General features: G+C 42.8%; 1 protein-coding gene across 1 annotated transcript in view; it reads left to right on the forward strand.

Annotated features, from left to right (window-relative positions):
* adamtsl4 (ADAMTS-like 4) overlaps positions 1–17,811 on the forward strand; it is a 31,635-nt gene extending 13,824 nt beyond the window's left edge. The window contains exons 5-17 of the mRNA XM_035644182.2: positions 2,939–3,041; positions 8,915–9,054; positions 9,494–9,698; positions 10,174–10,358; positions 11,483–11,636; positions 12,173–12,454; positions 12,626–12,755; positions 12,973–13,177; positions 13,847–14,020; positions 14,103–14,282; positions 14,528–14,707; positions 14,831–14,978; positions 15,067–17,811. Coding sequence (XP_035500075.2) covers positions 2,939–3,041; positions 8,915–9,054; positions 9,494–9,698; positions 10,174–10,358; positions 11,483–11,636; positions 12,173–12,454; positions 12,626–12,755; positions 12,973–13,177; positions 13,847–14,020; positions 14,103–14,282; positions 14,528–14,707; positions 14,831–14,978; positions 15,067–15,197 — 2,217 coding nt within the window. The 3' untranslated portion in view covers positions 15,198–17,811. The remainder of the gene's footprint in view (positions 1–2,938; positions 3,042–8,914; positions 9,055–9,493; positions 9,699–10,173; positions 10,359–11,482; positions 11,637–12,172; positions 12,455–12,625; positions 12,756–12,972; positions 13,178–13,846; positions 14,021–14,102; positions 14,283–14,527; positions 14,708–14,830; positions 14,979–15,066) is intronic.
* The last annotated feature ends 1,179 nt before the right edge of the window (positions 17,812–18,990 follow it).

Here is an 18,990-nt window from a genome sequence, read left to right on the forward strand (position 1 = left end):
TGTTTACCTCCTGTCTGAATGTCAGACCACTCAAGTGATCACTTGCCCCGTGTTTTCTTCACCGTACTGATGCAATCGCAGCGCTCGCAGCTCTCAGTCATGACTTCATTGAGCACACTGTTGTCTTTACTGACTGATTTCCACCTGGAGTGTAAATGATTGACACAGCTACGAATGGAAGACCCACATAGGAGATGACTGTAATTTTCACTTAAATGAAATTAGTGTAAAAGCACAACCATATGGACAACTATAGATGTTCTAGTCGATCAAATAGCAAATGAATCAACTTATAGCTGTCATTGTATTATCTACTCTATCAACAAATGTCTATTGTGGCACTTTTGTCTGTTTTAGTTTGATTTGATATTTGCATCTTTAAAAGAACAAGTAAATGCTGCCAGTTCTTTTTTGTTAAACGTTGCCAACGACACATTTCAGTTCAATACTCCGCCCTCAGAAATCTGACAGCCAGGAACAGCCTGTCTTTCTTTCCAGTGTAATGCAAGTGTATTTACAGTAGTTTTAATGAGTTGATACACAGGTTCATATATTGGCATGAGGCCGGGGCAGTTTACTTTTTTTTTCTTTCATGTTGGCAAATGATAAAGTAGTTTTGACTGTGTGACAGGCGTTTCTGTGGTTTGAGTGTTTTGATTTCATCCACAGGCCCAGACCCATCCTCACCACATCTCTGAAGTATCCTGCTTCTGTTGAAGCCATCGCTCTCCTTTCTCTCTGACTTTGGCCCATTCAATAACTGCCACTCTCCCCTCTGTCACTCCACGCCTCCCCTGCCCCTCTGCTCACTCTCTCTTTCCTTGGTGGTTATGAGGAGACCCCCTCACCCCGATCTCGCAGTAAATGGTGGGGGGCGACTAGAGTATACCAGCCTTTACAATAACACACAAACCTCCTACAGAACCATGAAACCCCGGTGAAAAGGTCTTCTCGCTTCTGTTTTCACTCTCACTTCACCTCCCCTCCCTCCTCTTTCAGTCAGCCCATTAGCCTCCCTCTGTTTTTACACACCCTGAACTCTTTTGGGAGGAGAATCCACTCGCCCTGTAGCTCTCGTACAATCACCGACGCATGAATGCACACTCTTGACATTTTCTTCTTTCTTTCTTTTCATTTGACTTTGCCCTTTTTGTCTTTATAGGAGAGTCCTCCTTTCTTTCTTTCTTTCTTTCTTTCTTTCTTTTCAATACTAAAACATCCCACTGCTGCACACTCACCATCCTTGTGCATGTGTGTGGTGTTGTCGTCCACTCATTGTTTATGGTCTTACAAAAACACACACACATGCATGGGTACACAGAAACGATTCAGTTTATAATGGGGTCCAACATGTTTATGTCCAGCAGAAATATGTGCAACCATTACCAACCGCTTTTCTCACAAACATCCGAGCAGATTGACATGGTCACATGTGTACGCTGACTCTCAAGCGCCTGCACACGCTCACATGTTCATTGGACACAGATCAAACACACACACACTCGCACAAGGGGCTTAAACGCGACGATAATGAATGGGCCCTAAATAACACAAAAATCAAGTCTGTTTCAGCGGAGCACACTGCATACAGTTTGACAAGCAGGGTTCACACCTCACAACAACAGGAACAGAGGACGATTCTTATGAGTGAGCGCCTGGTGACGTGACGGCCACATGCATTCCTTCACACAGTGTGTGAAATTCAGCAAGCCCAGTGTCGACGAGTGCAGGCTTTGCCTTTTTATCCATGAGACTCTTTTAGTTACACTTTGTCGCAGAGGTGGGTTCACATGGGAAATGTCTGCATGCCTCTGAGTGTGTGTGTATGTGTGTGTGTGTGTGTGTGTGTGTGTATAAATTTGACTACTCCCTTGCTCTTGTCTCCCTCGATGAAAAATTTTTCCAGCTGTTTGTGACAGCTGTGTGCGTTTTTGAAGAAAAAAAAAGAGAAAGAGCAAGGACAAGAGAAACCAATCAAAGAGAGAGAGAGCGGAGGGAAAGATGAGAAGACCATGGAGCTGACAGAGATTAGAGTTGCAAGGGAATCTGAGAGCTCTGTGTGCGGTATGCAGGAGTATGTGTGTGTTTGAACCAGCTGTGTATCAGAGGGTTGTAAAATCAGTGGGTTTTTGACCAGGCGGGATGGTTGTGGTTTCCCAAAGTAACAATACCTGTAAGTTTATGTTATGTGTGTGTGTGTGTGTGTGTGTGTGTGTGTGTGTGTGTGTGTGTGTGTGTGTGTGTGTGTGTGTGTGTGTGTGTGTGTGTGTGTGTGCGTGTGTGTGTGTGAGTGTGTGACCGGGGTAAAGCCCACTGAGTTATAGTCCGTACAGTATAAAGCAGCAGGGTTGTGTGTGACGATCTTTTAGCTGTTGTTTAAGTGCACGTATGCTAAAACTATTTCCACTGTACGGCTCCATAAGGGCTCTGATGAATGAGCACAAGTTGGACATGTGCTCATACATACACACACACGCACACACACACGTGCTCACACAGTCACTAGCATTCTGTGGTCATGCACTGAGAGCCACGGTGGATTTATGTGAGCTGCCTCTTCCAAAAAGTCTATTATTTCCATATGCTTCTAATACACTCGCTGACTGCCAAAAGCAGCAAGGAGACAATGTGTGTGTGAGTGTACGTGTGTGTGTGTGTGTGTGTTTGTGTGTGTGTGTGTGTGTGTGTGTGTGTATATATAAGAGTATGGTATGTTTGCACTTACCACTATGATCCAAGTTAATTATGTTAATGCTCCAATTCTTTATTAGCAGTTTTCCCCTCACTTTTCCTTGCAGCAGTTTGCTCCGCCCTTTATTCCCTTGGGACTGGGAGAGAAACAGGTTTACTAGCTGGGTGACTTCATATTATTTCAACGTGTTGCGCTGAATAATAAAAAAACAACCCAAAAACATTTCTTTCTGTTTCTGTCCTCCAGGTGTGTGTAGGAGCGGCGCTGGACTCCAGAGCAGAGCAATGTGCAGCATTTAACACCCAGGAGTTCATGGGTCGCCTCTACAACTGGGAACCTTTCACTGAGGGTGAGGACTGACACACACAGTAGTTTCAACTCCCCAGTGCTTCAATGTGAGGAGAGGAGAAGGTGAAAAAGCGTCTATAAAATGAGTGAGTTAAAGTTGCTCTGGCACAAGTATGTGTTTGCAGGTCTCGAGAGCCTGCCCAACCCACCACAATCCCCTCCTCTCATTGGAGCAGGCATATATCTACATGACGCGTGGTGAGAGCAGAGAGGAAAAGAGAATGATTGGAACTCTGTCCGCTTTTATTCTTTTGCACAAAACACTCTCCCTCCTCTCTTTTTTTCCTCTCATTTGTTCAGCATTTCCCTTTCTCCATTCCTCTCCTGCGGAGCTTCTCCTCCCTGCTCTGACTAAGCACACAGATTCCTACTGAGTGAGATAAAGAAAGAAGGACAGAGAGAGACGGAGAGGGAGGTGAGAGGTGATGGGATGCAAGTGTTTCGTCACATGACCACTGGGAGCAAAGGGAGACAACATAGCGCGCGCCTGTGTGTGTGTGTGTGTGTGTGTGTGTGTGTGTGTGTGTGTCCATGTGTGGTTATGTGTGTTTACTTTTGTGTTGAGTGTACAAAAGTTCAGCGCAGTTGAGATGCGCTGGGTTATCTTTGTTTTCCACTGCTGCAGGGAAAGAATGAGAGAGGGAGAGCACTGAACAGATATTTGAGGAATCTGATTGAAAAGGAAGAATAGATAGAGAGAATATTACAAAAATGGGGGTTAAGGGAGTGAGAGGGGTAAAGAGAAGATAATAGCAACACAGCTGTGATATGATGATATCAACACTATTCTTCATGACACTTCATATGTGTATGGGCCTCTGTGTATTTACAGTATGACTTTATCGGCACCGTGGACAAACGGCTTAATGGATGTGAGATAATATGTGGAAAAATGTTTGCACACGTATGTTTGTGTATCTGTCTGTGGTCACTGTATCAGCTGGCTTGAGTTACTCGGCACACAGTGTGAGACTGTAGAGCCAGAAACCCTAGATCAGCAACGCAGCTCAACCACATGCATTAGTTTGATTTCATTCTGTCTGTAAAACAAAACACACATACATAACACACTTATCCAAATAAACATGAAACACAAAACTAAAAACTGAGATTCACACAAACATTATTTTTTATGACAGGATTAAAAAACTCAAAGTTTAAGCTGCACTCACCCGTGTTGAATTTTTTTTTTTATTTTATAGATCAGATAAACAAGGTTGCTCATAATTACAAATCCCACAGATAATTATTACCCAACTCTGCAGTTCCCACTTCAGGCTCATTGTTTTGCTTTTCCAGGCCACAACTTTACTGTAATGGTTCACTGCTCCTGTCAGCCCTATTTTCAACCGCAGACAGACAGACATGATAAATCCGCTGTACACTCTCTGAACGCTTCCTGCTCAGCACCAAACTACCGACAGACAAAGTTCGCGACTTCCAGGTGAACATAGTTAGAACAGAGGACAAATATTAATATTATTTTGTGCCTGTTAGATGTGTAAATAGGCAACAGTTTGATAAATTAATGTGAGTGTAAACTAGGGACATTAGTTGCAATAATTCTTAACCAGTGTTTGTATCCTGTTTTCGTGGTCGAATTGGTCCATAGTTTAATAAAATAACACAAAGTAGCATAACAGCGACTTCAATTTCATCCTTAAAAAAGCCAAAGATGTTCAGACAAGAGTGGGCAGTATGGGTGAAATATCACTGTATTCGCAATATTTATAACATTATATAAATAGTTATTACATTTTCTTGCTAAATCAATTGACAAGCTTTTGTTTTGGATAGAATAACCCGACGAGAACATCTGTTTTTTGCGTAATCCAGTGAATAAAGTTGCTGACAATATTTCAAAAGGCCATTCTACTCAATTTGAAATATCACTTGAAAGGCAAGTGAGGCAGGTGTTCCGCTGTTAGATAGTATTTAAAAAATTGGTCAATGGTCTTGTCAGAGCAGACTGAGGGCAGTTTTGAGGATGGAGGCAGATCTAGACCATCCATGCTGTACATCTGTACCGGTAGTCCTCACCAGGGTATCAGCTGGAGTCAGACTGTCTGCAAAAACACACTGGGGCTTTCCTTATGTCCACCACCCCTGTTTCAGTGTGTTTGTGAGGGGAAAGAGATAGATTAGTCTATTCATCCTGAACTGAGCCACTCTTGAATCTGCTGTGGGTCCTTTTTAAACCCATCGTGTCCTTGGGATTTGGGAGAGGAGAGGACTACACGGAGAAAGGCAGGGAAGAAACACACAGACAACCCCTGATGGGGAGGTAAATCAAATCACTCATGGTACGTGCATTAGAAAGACACTGTTCAGTTATTTTACTGTGAAGTATTTGCAGATGACGTCAGCTGGGTCAGACACACTCGATCTGGGCTGGAGATGATCCTTTTCCACTCTGCTAAGTAAACTGTATCGTACTGTTTACTTCAGTCCGGTCCCATTGGCTGCAGCCCAGACCTTCATATCTAGTTTCCCATCAACACACTGGAGGCTGTGTGTGTGTGTGTGCGTGTGTGCGTGTGCGCGTGTGCGTGTGTGTGTGTGTGTGTGTGTATTAGTCATTTCTCTCCAGCTGCACTCATCTGTTTAGGACTTTGTACACTCCTGCATATATAAGTATTTATGTTGAACTGTGCTCTCGCTGCTCTGTGTAAGTTTTTCGTGCCTTCAAGGTGACAACACTGTTATATATGTAGTGCTAAGTGTTGTGGCCTGTGATTTGGAACTGGGACCTTAAAACTGTAAAGCTGCCACTGCAGTTATAAACTACAGAGGTGACAGTCCTGACTTATTTCCCCCTACAGGCTCAGATCTGAAAGCAGCACCAATGTAGTTTTGTAATCGCTGCACGTGCAGGTGTTGTTTTACTTTTTTTCAGGCCTCATCCCCTCTCCGCGCACCCATCCTCCCCTCTTCCTGTCCCACTGCCTCACTCTTTCTCTCTCTCTGTTGGAGTTTGTTTAGACGGAGAGATAGTGGGGAAGTATATTTAGACAACATATATTCCACTGTCTGAACACTAAGCTCAGAGAGGGAGAGAGAGAGACAGTGGAATTGAAAGAGAGGCCAGAGATCGAGGCGAAAAGAGAAACAGAGAAACTGAGAGAAGTAGCTGTAGAAACACATCTAAGATAAGGACCAAAATAGTGAGAAACGATTAAGGGTGATTAAGAGTTGGCGAGTACTCGAGCATGACATCAGGACAGGAACTGAAGAAGAGGAGATGGAACATTAACAAGATGGGGAATAAAAATACACAGAGAAAGAGGGGCAGGGAGTACATGGGTGGCAACACGTCTCCCACTTTTAGCTCCCCCTCTCTTCTCCTTCACTGTCTCCAGTCTAATCTCTCAAAGATAACTATGACGGCCTGAAAGAGGGAACAAGGGTGGAGAGAGAGAGAGAGAGAGAGAGGTTGGGAACTCCCGCCCTTTCTTTACTTCTTTCTCTTTTTTCTCTCATTGAGTACTGTACAGTACATCAGTCTCTCTGCAATTATTAAACAGTCGCAAAAGAAAGGTAGCAGACAAGTGCTGCGAAATAACACTTGGCCCTAGGACAGTGATCTCATTCATGTCATTGTACAGTAGCCATACATGACAAATTAGATTAACCATTGAAAACCAATTAAATGTATTGGTAAAATCAATACAGATAAAACATTTATGGGTTATTTATCTCCTTTTCTAATAAAATACCATCAAAATGAAGCAGATAACAGTAAGCCACTGAAGGCCAGAGTCATCTTGAGCTATTACAGAAGTAGTTATGAGTGTGAATATATATCATATTTATTTTTAAAATACTCACTGATGGCTTTTTTCTATATGAGAGTTTTCGTCCAATATTTTTCTAATCCATACAACACCTCAACAACTGGCACTAAACATTCGATCATACAATATGCTGACGATACACTGTTGTATGTAGATGAAGCACTTTCTTTTCTATTGATTTATTTGCTCTCTCACTATATTTTAAAAACTTTCATAGAATTCAATGGATATTGAACCTGTGACTGCTTCCTAAACTCTTGCAAAATAATTTACTCATCGTGGAGCTGATGTATACCAGTGCCGAGGGACCACTTCTACATTTCTGACGTATATTTATGAACAAGACCTGAAGAGGGCTGTCTGTGTCACTATGTGTAGTTTTTTTTTATCTTGTGTGGTCCATGTTTTAAAGAATGAAATAGACATCAGAATAGAGACCGTTTGACTTTTTGTCAGAAGAGCCTTGGATACGCCTTGGATACGTCTTTTTTTAAAATTTTATATTTGTAAGCAAAATGATATACCTAGTTATGTGTGACCTTAATTTCTCTGCAAGCTTGTGGAAAGATAAACATCCAGTCTGGGTCAATTGCCTCACGTGGACCACTTCCTCACCACGTCCACCCTATTAGTGAGATTAAATACAGTCCGTAATGTCTTTACACATTCGGTCAGGTAAACAAAGACTCATTCATGATCATTTAAGTTGACTTGTGTACTACTGGTATTACACCTGGCAAAATGAAGCTGTTACTTTCTGAAATTCAATTCAAAAATTCTGTGAAAACATATGGAATTTCCTTGTGCTCTATACATACTGCGGAGGTTTTGAATCGTCCCTTGGACACGAAGTGAGACCAGGGGTCTGGTATTTGACCTTTGGTCTTTGTTCTTGACCGTCTCCTTGGAACCTTTTGGCATTGAAAGTGGTGTTGGAACTTTGGGCTATGTGCCTTTTGATGTCTTATTGAACTGGGAGAGGAACTCTTTCCATGGAGTAACATCAATGTAATATAAACCACAACTTCATTACTTTACTTTCCTGCTGTTCATATTTATATAGAATTTAATAGGGACATTTCTGTCTATATGCGACAGAGAAATATGACACCACAGTGGGAAGTCACCATTTCAGGAGCACAGAGATTGTCCTTTTAACCCTTGAACTCCCAATTACAGAAAATCCTCCCTCCCATCTACAATTTAATCTATGACCCCTTACTCATGCTTTGAGCTAATGTCCATATTTTTTTTCACACAAATGCAGCCCCCCGCCCCCAACACACAGCTATGCCTGAGGCCTTTAACCCCTGTTACACCCCCTTGTCTAGAATGATGAACAGTCAAGCCACCCTTTGTCCCTTCCTGCCTTCATCCCCCATTTGTCTATTTCTTTCTTTTTTTTGTTAAAACAATGATTTGACAAACTGCGAAATATGCTTATCCACTGCCTTACTGCAAGGGAGACCAGCAGAAAACCACAGCTCTTCTCATTCCATTTGAACTATTCCTTTAAACCTACTCATTGTGTTTCATCATGTAGACACACTTCTCTTTTACTTCCCCCATATTTTTGTTTATACCTCACCCCTATGAGAGATTCTTTGTAATCTCCACTCGTCTATTTTTCTGCCTACTCTTTTCATTTCCTCTTTTACCTTGCAGCACTCCTCTTCTCTTTCTCTGACTCTTTCCTCCTGCTCTCTGTTTCCACATACATGTCTCCCTGCAATGGGCGCCATTGGGTTCCTCTCATAAATCTAACCTTCCTCCACCTTACGTTTATACTTCTCTTCTGGGTACGTATCTCCTGGGAAGGTGCAGCACTGAGTGCACTTGTACAAGTGCGCAGCAGTGGGAAACAGCAAATCACTCTCTCACTGTATGACAGTCATGTGCTATATGGTCTGGCCTTGGTTTCCTGAACACATGGAAAGACGTTCATCACCCAGCTGCGCCTTCTCCTCGCCAGGCACAAAGAAACTGCACAGAGTCATGCAGGACATCTCACAGTCACACGCACTTAAGACAAACATGTATGTCGCGCAAACCCCTGCTATGCTCTGTTTCTGTGCTGCAGTTGGTGCGGACAAGCAGTGTGAGCTGACCTGTCGACCCGCCAGCTATCGTTTCTACGTTCGTCAGGCCGAGCGTGTCCGAGATGGAACTCCCTGCTTCAACGTCAGCTCAAATGACGTGTGCGTAGAGGGGCGATGTCTGGTGAGTGGATTCAAATGTGCATGTGTGAGATTTTTTACCATTTCCAAGTCCCCTCTGTCTAGTCACGGTTGACAATTTCCAGAAACTGGCTCTGTTAGTCTCACGTCTGGCATTCAGATTCTGAGCTTCTCCAATCTTCTTTTATGACCCTTTTCTGGGCCTCTTTTATCTGTATCTTTCCCCCATTCTCTCATTTGCACTCTCACTCTCTAATTTCACCGACAGTCCACCCTCCTGGGAGGAATTTGGTGAGCGACAGTTAACCATTTGCACAAACAACAGTGAGATACTTGCATTGGATGTGAAATCAAGAAGATTGGAATAGCCTTTCTCTGCTCTGTCCCCACGCCCCGCCTATGTCTCCCCTGCTTCCCTACCCCACTTTCTCCCCCATTGTCCGACCCCTCCCTCACATGTTTTCACTTTGTTCTCCCGCCAGACCGAGGGCTGCGATGGGGTACTGGGCTCTGGCTCTGTGATTGACAAGTGTGGCGTGTGTGGTGGGCAGGAGACCTCCTGTCGAAAGGTGACGGGAAGTTTCCAAAATGTCGTGGTTCCCCTTGGTTACCACAAGGTCCTGGACATCCCACCCGGAGCTACATTCATTAACATCACGGAGAGGCGAGCAAGCCCTAACTACCTGGGTAAGATGTAATGGCCGTAAAAACACACACACACACACACACACACACACACACACACACACACACACACACACACACAGTTTAAGAGTATTTGAATAATATTGGTTGCAGTTCCAGTAAAAGTGAGATGTTGGCAAGGAAATTGCAGATTTGGAAATGAGCATATGGCTTGAACTAAGACTGTAAATTTTGTGGCCTTGCGGACTCAGGGCATAAAGCTCATTTTGGTCAGAGCCTCAAAGCAGCTAGTGAAGTGTGTACTGTATGTGTGTGTTTGTCTTGCCAGCGCCCTGTTTGGTAATGAGACAACACTCCAGAGTCTGTGTTTGGCTGTATAAAAGTTAGTTTGAGCTTTTGGGGGTTTCCCAAGACTTCACCACCATGTAGACTAAACAAGGTCAAAATAAGAAAATAATTCTCATACCATGATCTTCTCCTCCCATCTGACCTTCCAACCCACTACTAATTGCTCCAGCCATGAGGAGTGGCACAGGGGCTTCAGTGGTGAATGGGCGTTGGGCTGTGGACCCTCCAGGGGAGTACCAGGCAGGGGGGACAACTTTCACCTACACCCGACCTAGGACACATGCAGAGGGGGAGGAAGAGAAGGGGGAGTCCCTCAAAGCCCCAGGACCTACCAGCACACAGCTACAGCTATATGTAAGTACTGGAACACAGGATGGCTTTTATTTTGACCCTGTAAGTAAACATGAACCAGGGCATGACAAAATTGAGTTAATGATAAGAATCACACACACATGTATAAACAGACTATTTCACATCTCTATAACATTGTTGTAAGCCTGAGGCTGTGCTCTCTGCTCTGTGTCAAGAAGATCCTCCAGAAAGTCTGCATTCTTTTAGCATTGAGGTGGGATAAACGCAGCTACACTGTAGCTTAGCCTGAGCCACATCAGACGATCCATGGCTTAATAATAACAACTCTTACCTCAGGCTAAGATCTTATTAAAGAACAGAAATCAAACGTAGCTTTACATCCAGTAGCTACGGGCCACGAGGGGGAAAAAAAACAGCAGGCATCCACCAGAGCCAGAGTTTGATCTCTTCTGGAATCACCTGCATTTTTAAGGCTTAGTGGGATGTAGACATAAGGCATGAGAAAGGCTGAAAAACTGTTACCATGCCAGCAGCACCGTGAGGCTGAAATGAACATTGCATGTTGGAAAAGACATCGTTGAATGGATTAAAATTGAAAGACACGTCTGCCATCTGTAGATCCTCGCCACTGTTGAGAGAACAAATGTTTGGGGCGCACCCCCCCCCCCCCCCCCCCCCCCCCCGAGCTTTGGGGTAAAGACACTGACCATGAACTGCAATGTTCCAGGTTCAAGTCTGGCAAGGAGCCTTTGTTGGATTTCTGTCTCTCTTGTTACTATCCCAAATATTTATAATAAAAGCTTAAAATAGCCACACACAAAAAATATCCAAAAGAAACTTTGTTCTGTGGGTCGTACCAAAGAAAAGCTCATCTCATTTCAGAACATCTCATCTCATCACGAGACCCCTGTTCATTAAGTCTGATTGACCTTTACAATGTTTAGTGTTGTAGACATGATTTTAAAGTAGGTGGAGAAACACAGTGACATGTGTACACCCTGCTGGGGTGCATGACTCTAACTCCCTGAAGCTCAGTGTGACCTCTGACCTCCCTGTGAAGAAAGGGGAGAGGTACATTTCTCTTTGGGGATCATTAAAATTGTTTTATACTTTTCCTTGTAACGGGCTACTTTTCACCTGTCTTTCTGTGCGTCTTTGCTCTGCAGATCATTTTCCACAAGGAGAACCCGGGCATCGACTATGAGTTCTACATCCCTGTGGAGAAGAAGGAGGGAGGAAGGGAGAGGCTGACGGAGAGAGAGAGGCCCATGGAGCGAGAGAGGCCCAGGGAGCGAGAGCCAGCGAGGGCACCCCTTCGCAGTACGTCCGTTAAAAACCTTCTCCTCTGTTTGGCAAAGGTTTTGATGGCTGTGTTCTCTCCATGTTCCGTACAGTTGTATGTGCAGCTTAATGTTGGTGGCGGCAGAATTGAACCCTAAATCAAATCAACATTCTCTAGATTCATTCTTTCCAAATTAGTCAAGTAGAACACAACAACTCGTATCCTTGGAGAGTGATTGACGCGTTTATGGATTCGGATGGGTGTGGTTGTCTGCAGAGTGGGAGGGACTTTTGTAAAAGTGTGCTTGCGTGTTTGTGTATGACCTAGATGGGAGGCTATCATTGTCCACATGTTCGCTGTCATGAGACCCTGACCTCATAATGACATCACTGGCCTCTGACTCACCGCCTTCCTCCTTTTCTCCATAATTCATCATTTGTGTTTTGCTGCTTTACTCACACTTTATCGCTCCTCTACCCTTCTCCCCGTGTCTGTTTCCCAATCCTTGCCTCTCTCTCTCCCACCTTTTCTCCCCATTCTAATATGTCCGTCTATGCTTTGTCTTTTCTCCCAGGTCCTCTCACTGTGTCAGTAGAAGAGCCTCTTCCTGCTCCTCTCCCTGTTTCGATCCCTTCTTTCCCCTCTTCCTCCTCTTCCTCTTCCTCCTCATCCTCCTCCTCCGTGTTTTCTTCCCCATCCTCGGACCGGTGGACACCTGACAGGTTGCGCTCAAGAGGATCTGCACCCAATAGAAACGCTCGGATCCCCCCTCGCACTGACCTGCCACTTGACACTCAACCGCCATTTGTTTGGAAAAGAGGTGGACTCACAGAGTGTTCTGCTTCCTGTGGCAAAGGTCAGATTCTGATAAGACACATACGTTGCAACATATGTGTCATTTTAAAATTCATTCCCTTATACTCAAAACATGCTTATTTTTGAACGATGTGATGTCTCCCTCCTGTGGTTGGTAAATCCAAGTACAAGGACATTGGACAAAAATCTCTCCATATGTCTGTCTCTGCAGGTTTTCAGTACCGAGAGATACTGTGTATAAACCGTCATACAGACGAGGAAGTACCAGAGAGGAAGTGTGACTCTGCGGCCAAACCTGCACCTGAGGAGGAGCCTTGTAACACACATTCCTGCCCACCATTGTGAGCTTATACACAGTTAACATTGAAGGGATACATACTATATAGTCATTGTTTTTTCCCCCACAACTTTCCAGAAGTGAGAAAAAGTTCTATTTTCCCACAGAAAAGCTTGTGCATTTTTCATAGCTGATATTTCACTGCACACAAACCACACTCTCCTTTTTCTAAAACAAGTCCAAAATTCCACATTGAACTCATCCAACTGTCTGCGTTGTAGCTGGGAGGCCAGTGCATGGTCAGAGTGCAGCGTGTCCTGTGGCCCCGGGATGCAGCAGAGGCAGCTCCAGTGCAGGCAGAGCTTCGGGAACCGCTCCACCATGGTCCACCCACAGCGCTGTGCCAACCTCACCCCACCAGAGTCCACACAGGCCTGCCAGCTCGGCCTCTGCTCCCACTGGGAGGTCAGCTCAGACTGGAGCATGGTAGGTCCACAACACTCATTGTACATGAGGGGGATCTGTACTAGTGTCTGTACTGTAATGTATCTCGCTATCTGTAAACATAACACAGGTAGAAAGAGTCTGGTTAAAAATAAGCATGAGTGTTCGTGGAGTTTTTTTTTTAAATGTAGGTGCTTTGATATTATGACAGTGTCTCTTTAATTGTAAAAGGCCTTCATCAGGTGAGCACAAGTGACTGGCAGCCAATCATTTTTAAAACTGGTTAATGGTTAACGCTTATTGGTTAAACATTAATAATCGAAATATTGTAATAGTGATGAATCTTAAGTAATTCAATAAGGCCAACAACAACTTTTACATGATTTTATGTTTTATTCATAATCTAACTTCTTTTTAAATTGTCTACACTCATTCTCATTTCTGTTGTGTGCTCATACCGTGTACGTATTTGTGTTACGTGTTTTAAGTTGTTATCTGTTTCTGTTCTCAATGCTGCACAACCAATTGCCCTTTGGGTACAAATAAAGCGAGTAATTTATTGATAATCAATCATGAACCTTTTTTTGACTAGAATTTTTTTCTGCTCTCCGTTGAAAACGAGGTAATGGGGATTTTATTGAATTAGAGCTTATGCTCTTCATTTCATCTGTTTCTCCTCCCTCTTGTTTTTCTCCTCTCGGTCTATTACAGTGCTCAGTGGACTGTGGCGTCGGGAGGAGGACCAGGGGTGTGCGATGTGTCAGCGATCAAGGCAGCGTGGTGAACGACAAGGAGTGCAACTCCAGGCTCCGTCCACAGGGAAGTGAGGAGTGCAACATGGGGCCCTGTGTAACCAACTGGTACTTCACTGGCTGGTCCAGCACTGTGAGTTACAGAAACAAAGGAACGACCTTACACAGCACTTCACAGTAATCCTCAACACCAACTTCCACTTTGTGTCCCTCAGTGTTCGGCACAGTGTGGCCCCGGGGTGCAGAGGAGAGAGGTGGTGTGTCTGACTCGAGGAGGAGTCAGAGAGGGTAAAGGAGGAGGGGAATGTGTCGGAGATAAACCGGCAGAGATGAAGGCCTGTAATGGGGGCCTGTGTGTGCCAACAGCCATGTGGTACAGCAGCCCCTGGACACAGGTAGGAAATAGGGAATGAAAATGGAAGGAAATACGATAATTACTTCATGATTATTATTAACTTGATTTCAATTTGTGTTTTAAATAGTCTTTTGTATCACCTTGATTCTTAGTCAGTTGTTCATTTGTGTTTTAAGGATTTTTTTTGGTTAATTTTTTAAGTATTGAATGATTTATTTTACAGTGAAAACAGCGTCTCTATTCCTGCTGTAAATAAGAAGACTCATTTTTGTGCTTTTTTTCCAGTGTAACGTCCCATGTGGAAACGGAACTCAGCGGCGAGACATAATTTGTGTCCACAAGACAGGGAACGATTTTGCTGTCGTACCAGCAAGCGAGTGTGCTCACCTGGACAAGCCTGCTGCGGTCCAGGAGTGTGAGATGGGAGAGTGTCGAGCACAGTGGTTCACGACAGAGTGGAGCGCGGTGAGGGACGCGGGGCTCTGAGAATAACGTGATCAAAATTGAAATCACAGGACGAGTCACAACACATTTAATAGTATTGCATTTATACTTCTAATAATACTTCCTCTCTTTCTCTGTTCTCAGTGCTCACGTTCTTGTGGAAAAGGCTTACAGATGAGGGAGGTGCGGTGTCTAACACCAGACAAAACACACAGCCCCGAATGTGACTCCAACACCAAACCAGAACAGGAGCAAATATGCAACACAATACCCTGCAGTCCACAAGTCTCAGGTTGGTGTGTGCACTGATGTTACAGTGTCTTTATATGTGTCTTAGTGTTTAACCCAACCAGCATGTCTCTCCTCCTCCTCGTTCACAGATGAAAACTGCCGGGACAGACGTCACAACTGTGTGATGGTGGTGCAGGCCAGACTGTGCGTCTACTCGTACTACAAGACCGCCTGCTGTGCCTCGTGTACCCAGAGTGCTCAGCGTGCCAAGAGGCAATGACCTGCCAAGAACAGACAGCTCAGGTGTGCAGGAAGACGAGGGTGAGGTCAAAAGCGCTGATCGCCCCCTAAATGACGAGTCTGTAGAAATGGACAGCCCAGAGTAGGCAATGGCTTCAGATAACATTCAGCTCTTTTCTCCTGAGGCTTCAGGTCAAACACTGTGAAAGCAGCCGGTTCCTTTTGCCATTACTATGTATACACTTTAACATTGTCCCTTAGAACCGCATATTCCACTGAGCTTGTTTCGGTTTACTTTGTGCATTAGTTTAACAGGTTCACAGTGTGTCACACGGGGCTGAGTCGGTGTGTCTTCCACTCTTGTAGGCCCATTTCTATGGCTGAGAGACTATAATGGAAGGACACCACTGTGGTTCAACAGCAACTTGAGCATTTGTTAAGATTCATGCTAATCTGCGGGATCCTGAAACAGATTTAGACAGACATGCATACCACTAATTATGTGCTGAACAAATAATTACCATGTGTGCTAGATAAAGTGTGTATACTGTAGTTGTATGTGTGCTGAAGATCTACTGGAATAGATCTACTGTGTTACTGTATGCTGCAGATGTCCCCCACTGAGCTACAGTGGCGACCCCCAACTGAGCTTGAAGGATTTCTTTTACATATAGTATGTATAGTCTTTTTTTTTCTGTTCGCCAAAATATTTCCTCAAGTGTCCTTTTATTGTTCACATCAGTATTTGGACAGATGAACCAAAGGAGTGGGGTGACCATGGCAGTTAGTGACCAAATAAAAAGTATCAGAGCTGGAGGTCAGAGGTGAGGGGCCTCGCAAACGAGAAGGACATTAGACAGGAAATGTTAAAAAAGCAGCACAGACTCTCCCTATACATGTAGGTCTTTTGAAGAGAGCTGTTGTGGTGTTGTTAAATTCTACCATAAAGGTGTGAAGACTCATAGTTGCAGTTATGTTTTTACTAAGCTTAAGACAATGCTGCTCACTAAATGAAATGTAAAAGAATATATATTATCAAGTGATAAGAATGGTGATTGTTGCTGTTGTTGTTGTTGTTGTTGTTTGCTTGCTGTGAACTATTCTTCTTGTCAGCAAATCACGTGGAAAAAAAACCCAAACCCGTCGATGATTAGTCCATCTGTAAGAATTGAATTTTCCTGACAAATGTCTCTGGTTTCACTTGTTCCTATACTGAAGAAGTAAATCTATTCAAAATAGCTTCTTTTTTTGAAAGACTGAGTAACTTTTGAAAACCACTTTTCAATTTAGTCTTTAACAAATGTTTATCAAACAGGAGGAAATTGTGCATTTGTTAGGGACTATTTTATGCTGTGGAATAATACATTACTGAATATTTATGGAAGCAGGAGAGTGTGTGAGATTTAGAAATATACTAGTGTGTACGTTCATCACAGTGAAGGAGAGCGCGTCACCCAGTGCCACACTGTGGCTCATTTATGCTTTTAACAAAAAATGATCTTCAAAACTACACAAAGCCTTGGTTACGTAGCCTATACGTTTAGGTTTCAGTTCATTGTTAGTTTTGGTCTTTAATGGTATTTGCTGACAATAAGAAAGCAATGTATAATGATTAACTCCTGAACGACCCATTTTTTTATTTTAGTGAGCTCACCACACCATGACTATTGGGGCATCTTAATATCCTCCCTGTTTCCTCACCTCATCTCCGTACATCCTTTCCATCATTACCTTCTTGGAAGGAAGTGATGAATCTGTCCGATGAGATTAGGTGATGCCAGAATTAAGAAAAATGTTATGAAGACTGAGGAGGCTGCTTTTAATAAGCTAAGATACGATATGGATCTAATGCAACCATTCTGCTTTGACCAGAAAGTAAATATATTACATTTCGAAGTGGTAACCTCTGTATATGTGTGTAAGTAATCTTCATGTTTTTTTCCTTTACAATGCTTTTTACTTGGCTCTCTTTTTTTCTCCTTTTCTTTCACCTCCCACAAAGAAACATATACTCACACTCTGCCCACACAAAGGTGAGGAGGAGTCTGTATATTTGTCAGATATGTTTAAATGTCTATAATTTCTTTTGAACATAGTAGGCGCTTATGTTTTATAACTAAATAGAGTTATCAGAAGTGTTGTTGTAGACTGCATTTATTCACATCTAACTTTCATATAACTATTGTATTTTGCCCTTGAAAAGTAAACGTGCGTTTTGGATGTTCATGATATGTGTGTGTGTGTGTGTGTGTGTGTGTGTGTGTGTGTGTGTGTGTGTGTGTGTGTGTGTGTGTGTATGTGTGTGTGTGTGTGTGTGTGTGTGTGTGTGTGTGTGTGTGTGTGTGTACAAATGGTTGTTTTGCGATCATGGCTTTGAATGTGTTATTCTTGTCTCTTATCCCTTGTAGTAAAAGAACATTCATTTCATATAGAAACAAAAAAAGATAGTAATTTATCTATTATCTAAAGAACATGTAATTTATTTTCTGTTTTTAAGGGGCTGTAGCAATTTTTTTTTGTCACCACCAGAGTTTATGAGATTGTTGTTATTGATACATGGACATCTTTTTTTATCATGGAAAAAAACAAAAGGCAGTGTGGAAAATTATTGAAACCCTCATTTTAAATAAAACTGAAACGACAGAGACATTTAATTTGTGTGTTTCGCATTATCTGTTTTGTCCAATGACTGATGCTGATGTAGCCAGATTCTTCCAAGTGATGGCGCCATTGAGTCTCATTCATGACCAGGCCCAGTTGTCCACAGAAATGAGTCTCCAACAGGATAGATGTTTGTTTCTGGTGCCAGATTTGCATTGAGACTAGTTGTATACCTGATTTATTTGCACTCCATTTTTTATTTACTCCCTTATCACATATTGTATTTACAGTATCAGTTTCATAAAGAGAGACGCCCAAAATGACACAGTACTATAGGTCAGATCAGTAGATAAATGAGAATGCTCACTGTCATTTTACCACATTGCTGTATAGGACAGTATAAAACCCGAAATAAACAAAACCATTGCTTCATTCAACCACAACAATCACATTCACTGAGTAGCCTTTTTTTTATGTGATATTTATATAAGTGTCTGATGCAGTTTATCACAGGAGTTTATCACAGAGATTTTCCAAGGTCCCTTGTGGGGAAAAAAACAAACAAACAAATGTTGCCAAATTGAGAAAGGTCATATCTGTCTTGCTGTCTGTGGTGAGAGGCTGGAGGAGAAGGAATATGATGACTTGGGCCAACAGTTAAACAAAGTGAAAGCAGAGAAGAAGAGTTTGAAAATGTAAAGGGCATAGCGGCTTTGTAAAATTATAATGCTGCTTAAAGTACAGTGGGCCTGGTTCAACTACTGCTTTAGAAACATAGTGGTCCAATGAAACGCCGTCACCCTTCAGGACTTCAAATATTTGAATTCTTAATATTGTATTTATTTAGCTAAAAGTCCAATTAAATGTTACATTTTAACTTAAATGGGTTATTTCTAGAAAAATGTTGTATAGAAAAAGAAATGCTTAACATTTGAATGAATTGATATTTATTTGCCTAAAAGTAGTCACATTTGAACGTATGATTACTTGAATCATTCTGTAAGATACCCATCATATAACTGTAGAACTCAACATCCAAATTCTCAGGAAATAACTGGACTTGACCTCTCTGTCGTTTAGGCCCTGACAGATGATGGCTGGAGTGTTTCTAGAAAATTAGCCCATTGCACTTGTTGGCTAGATTATTAGTTTTGGGCCAAGGGGAGGTTTGTGGGGTATGTACGCATTATCAGTTATAATTACATTACATTTTTATAAAAAATAATAATTTG

Source organism: Scophthalmus maximus, chromosome 1 (genome assembly GCF_022379125.1).
Source record: "Scophthalmus maximus strain ysfricsl-2021 chromosome 1, ASM2237912v1, whole genome shotgun sequence".
NCBI classification, from domain to species: domain Eukaryota; kingdom Metazoa; phylum Chordata; class Actinopteri; order Pleuronectiformes; family Scophthalmidae; genus Scophthalmus; species Scophthalmus maximus.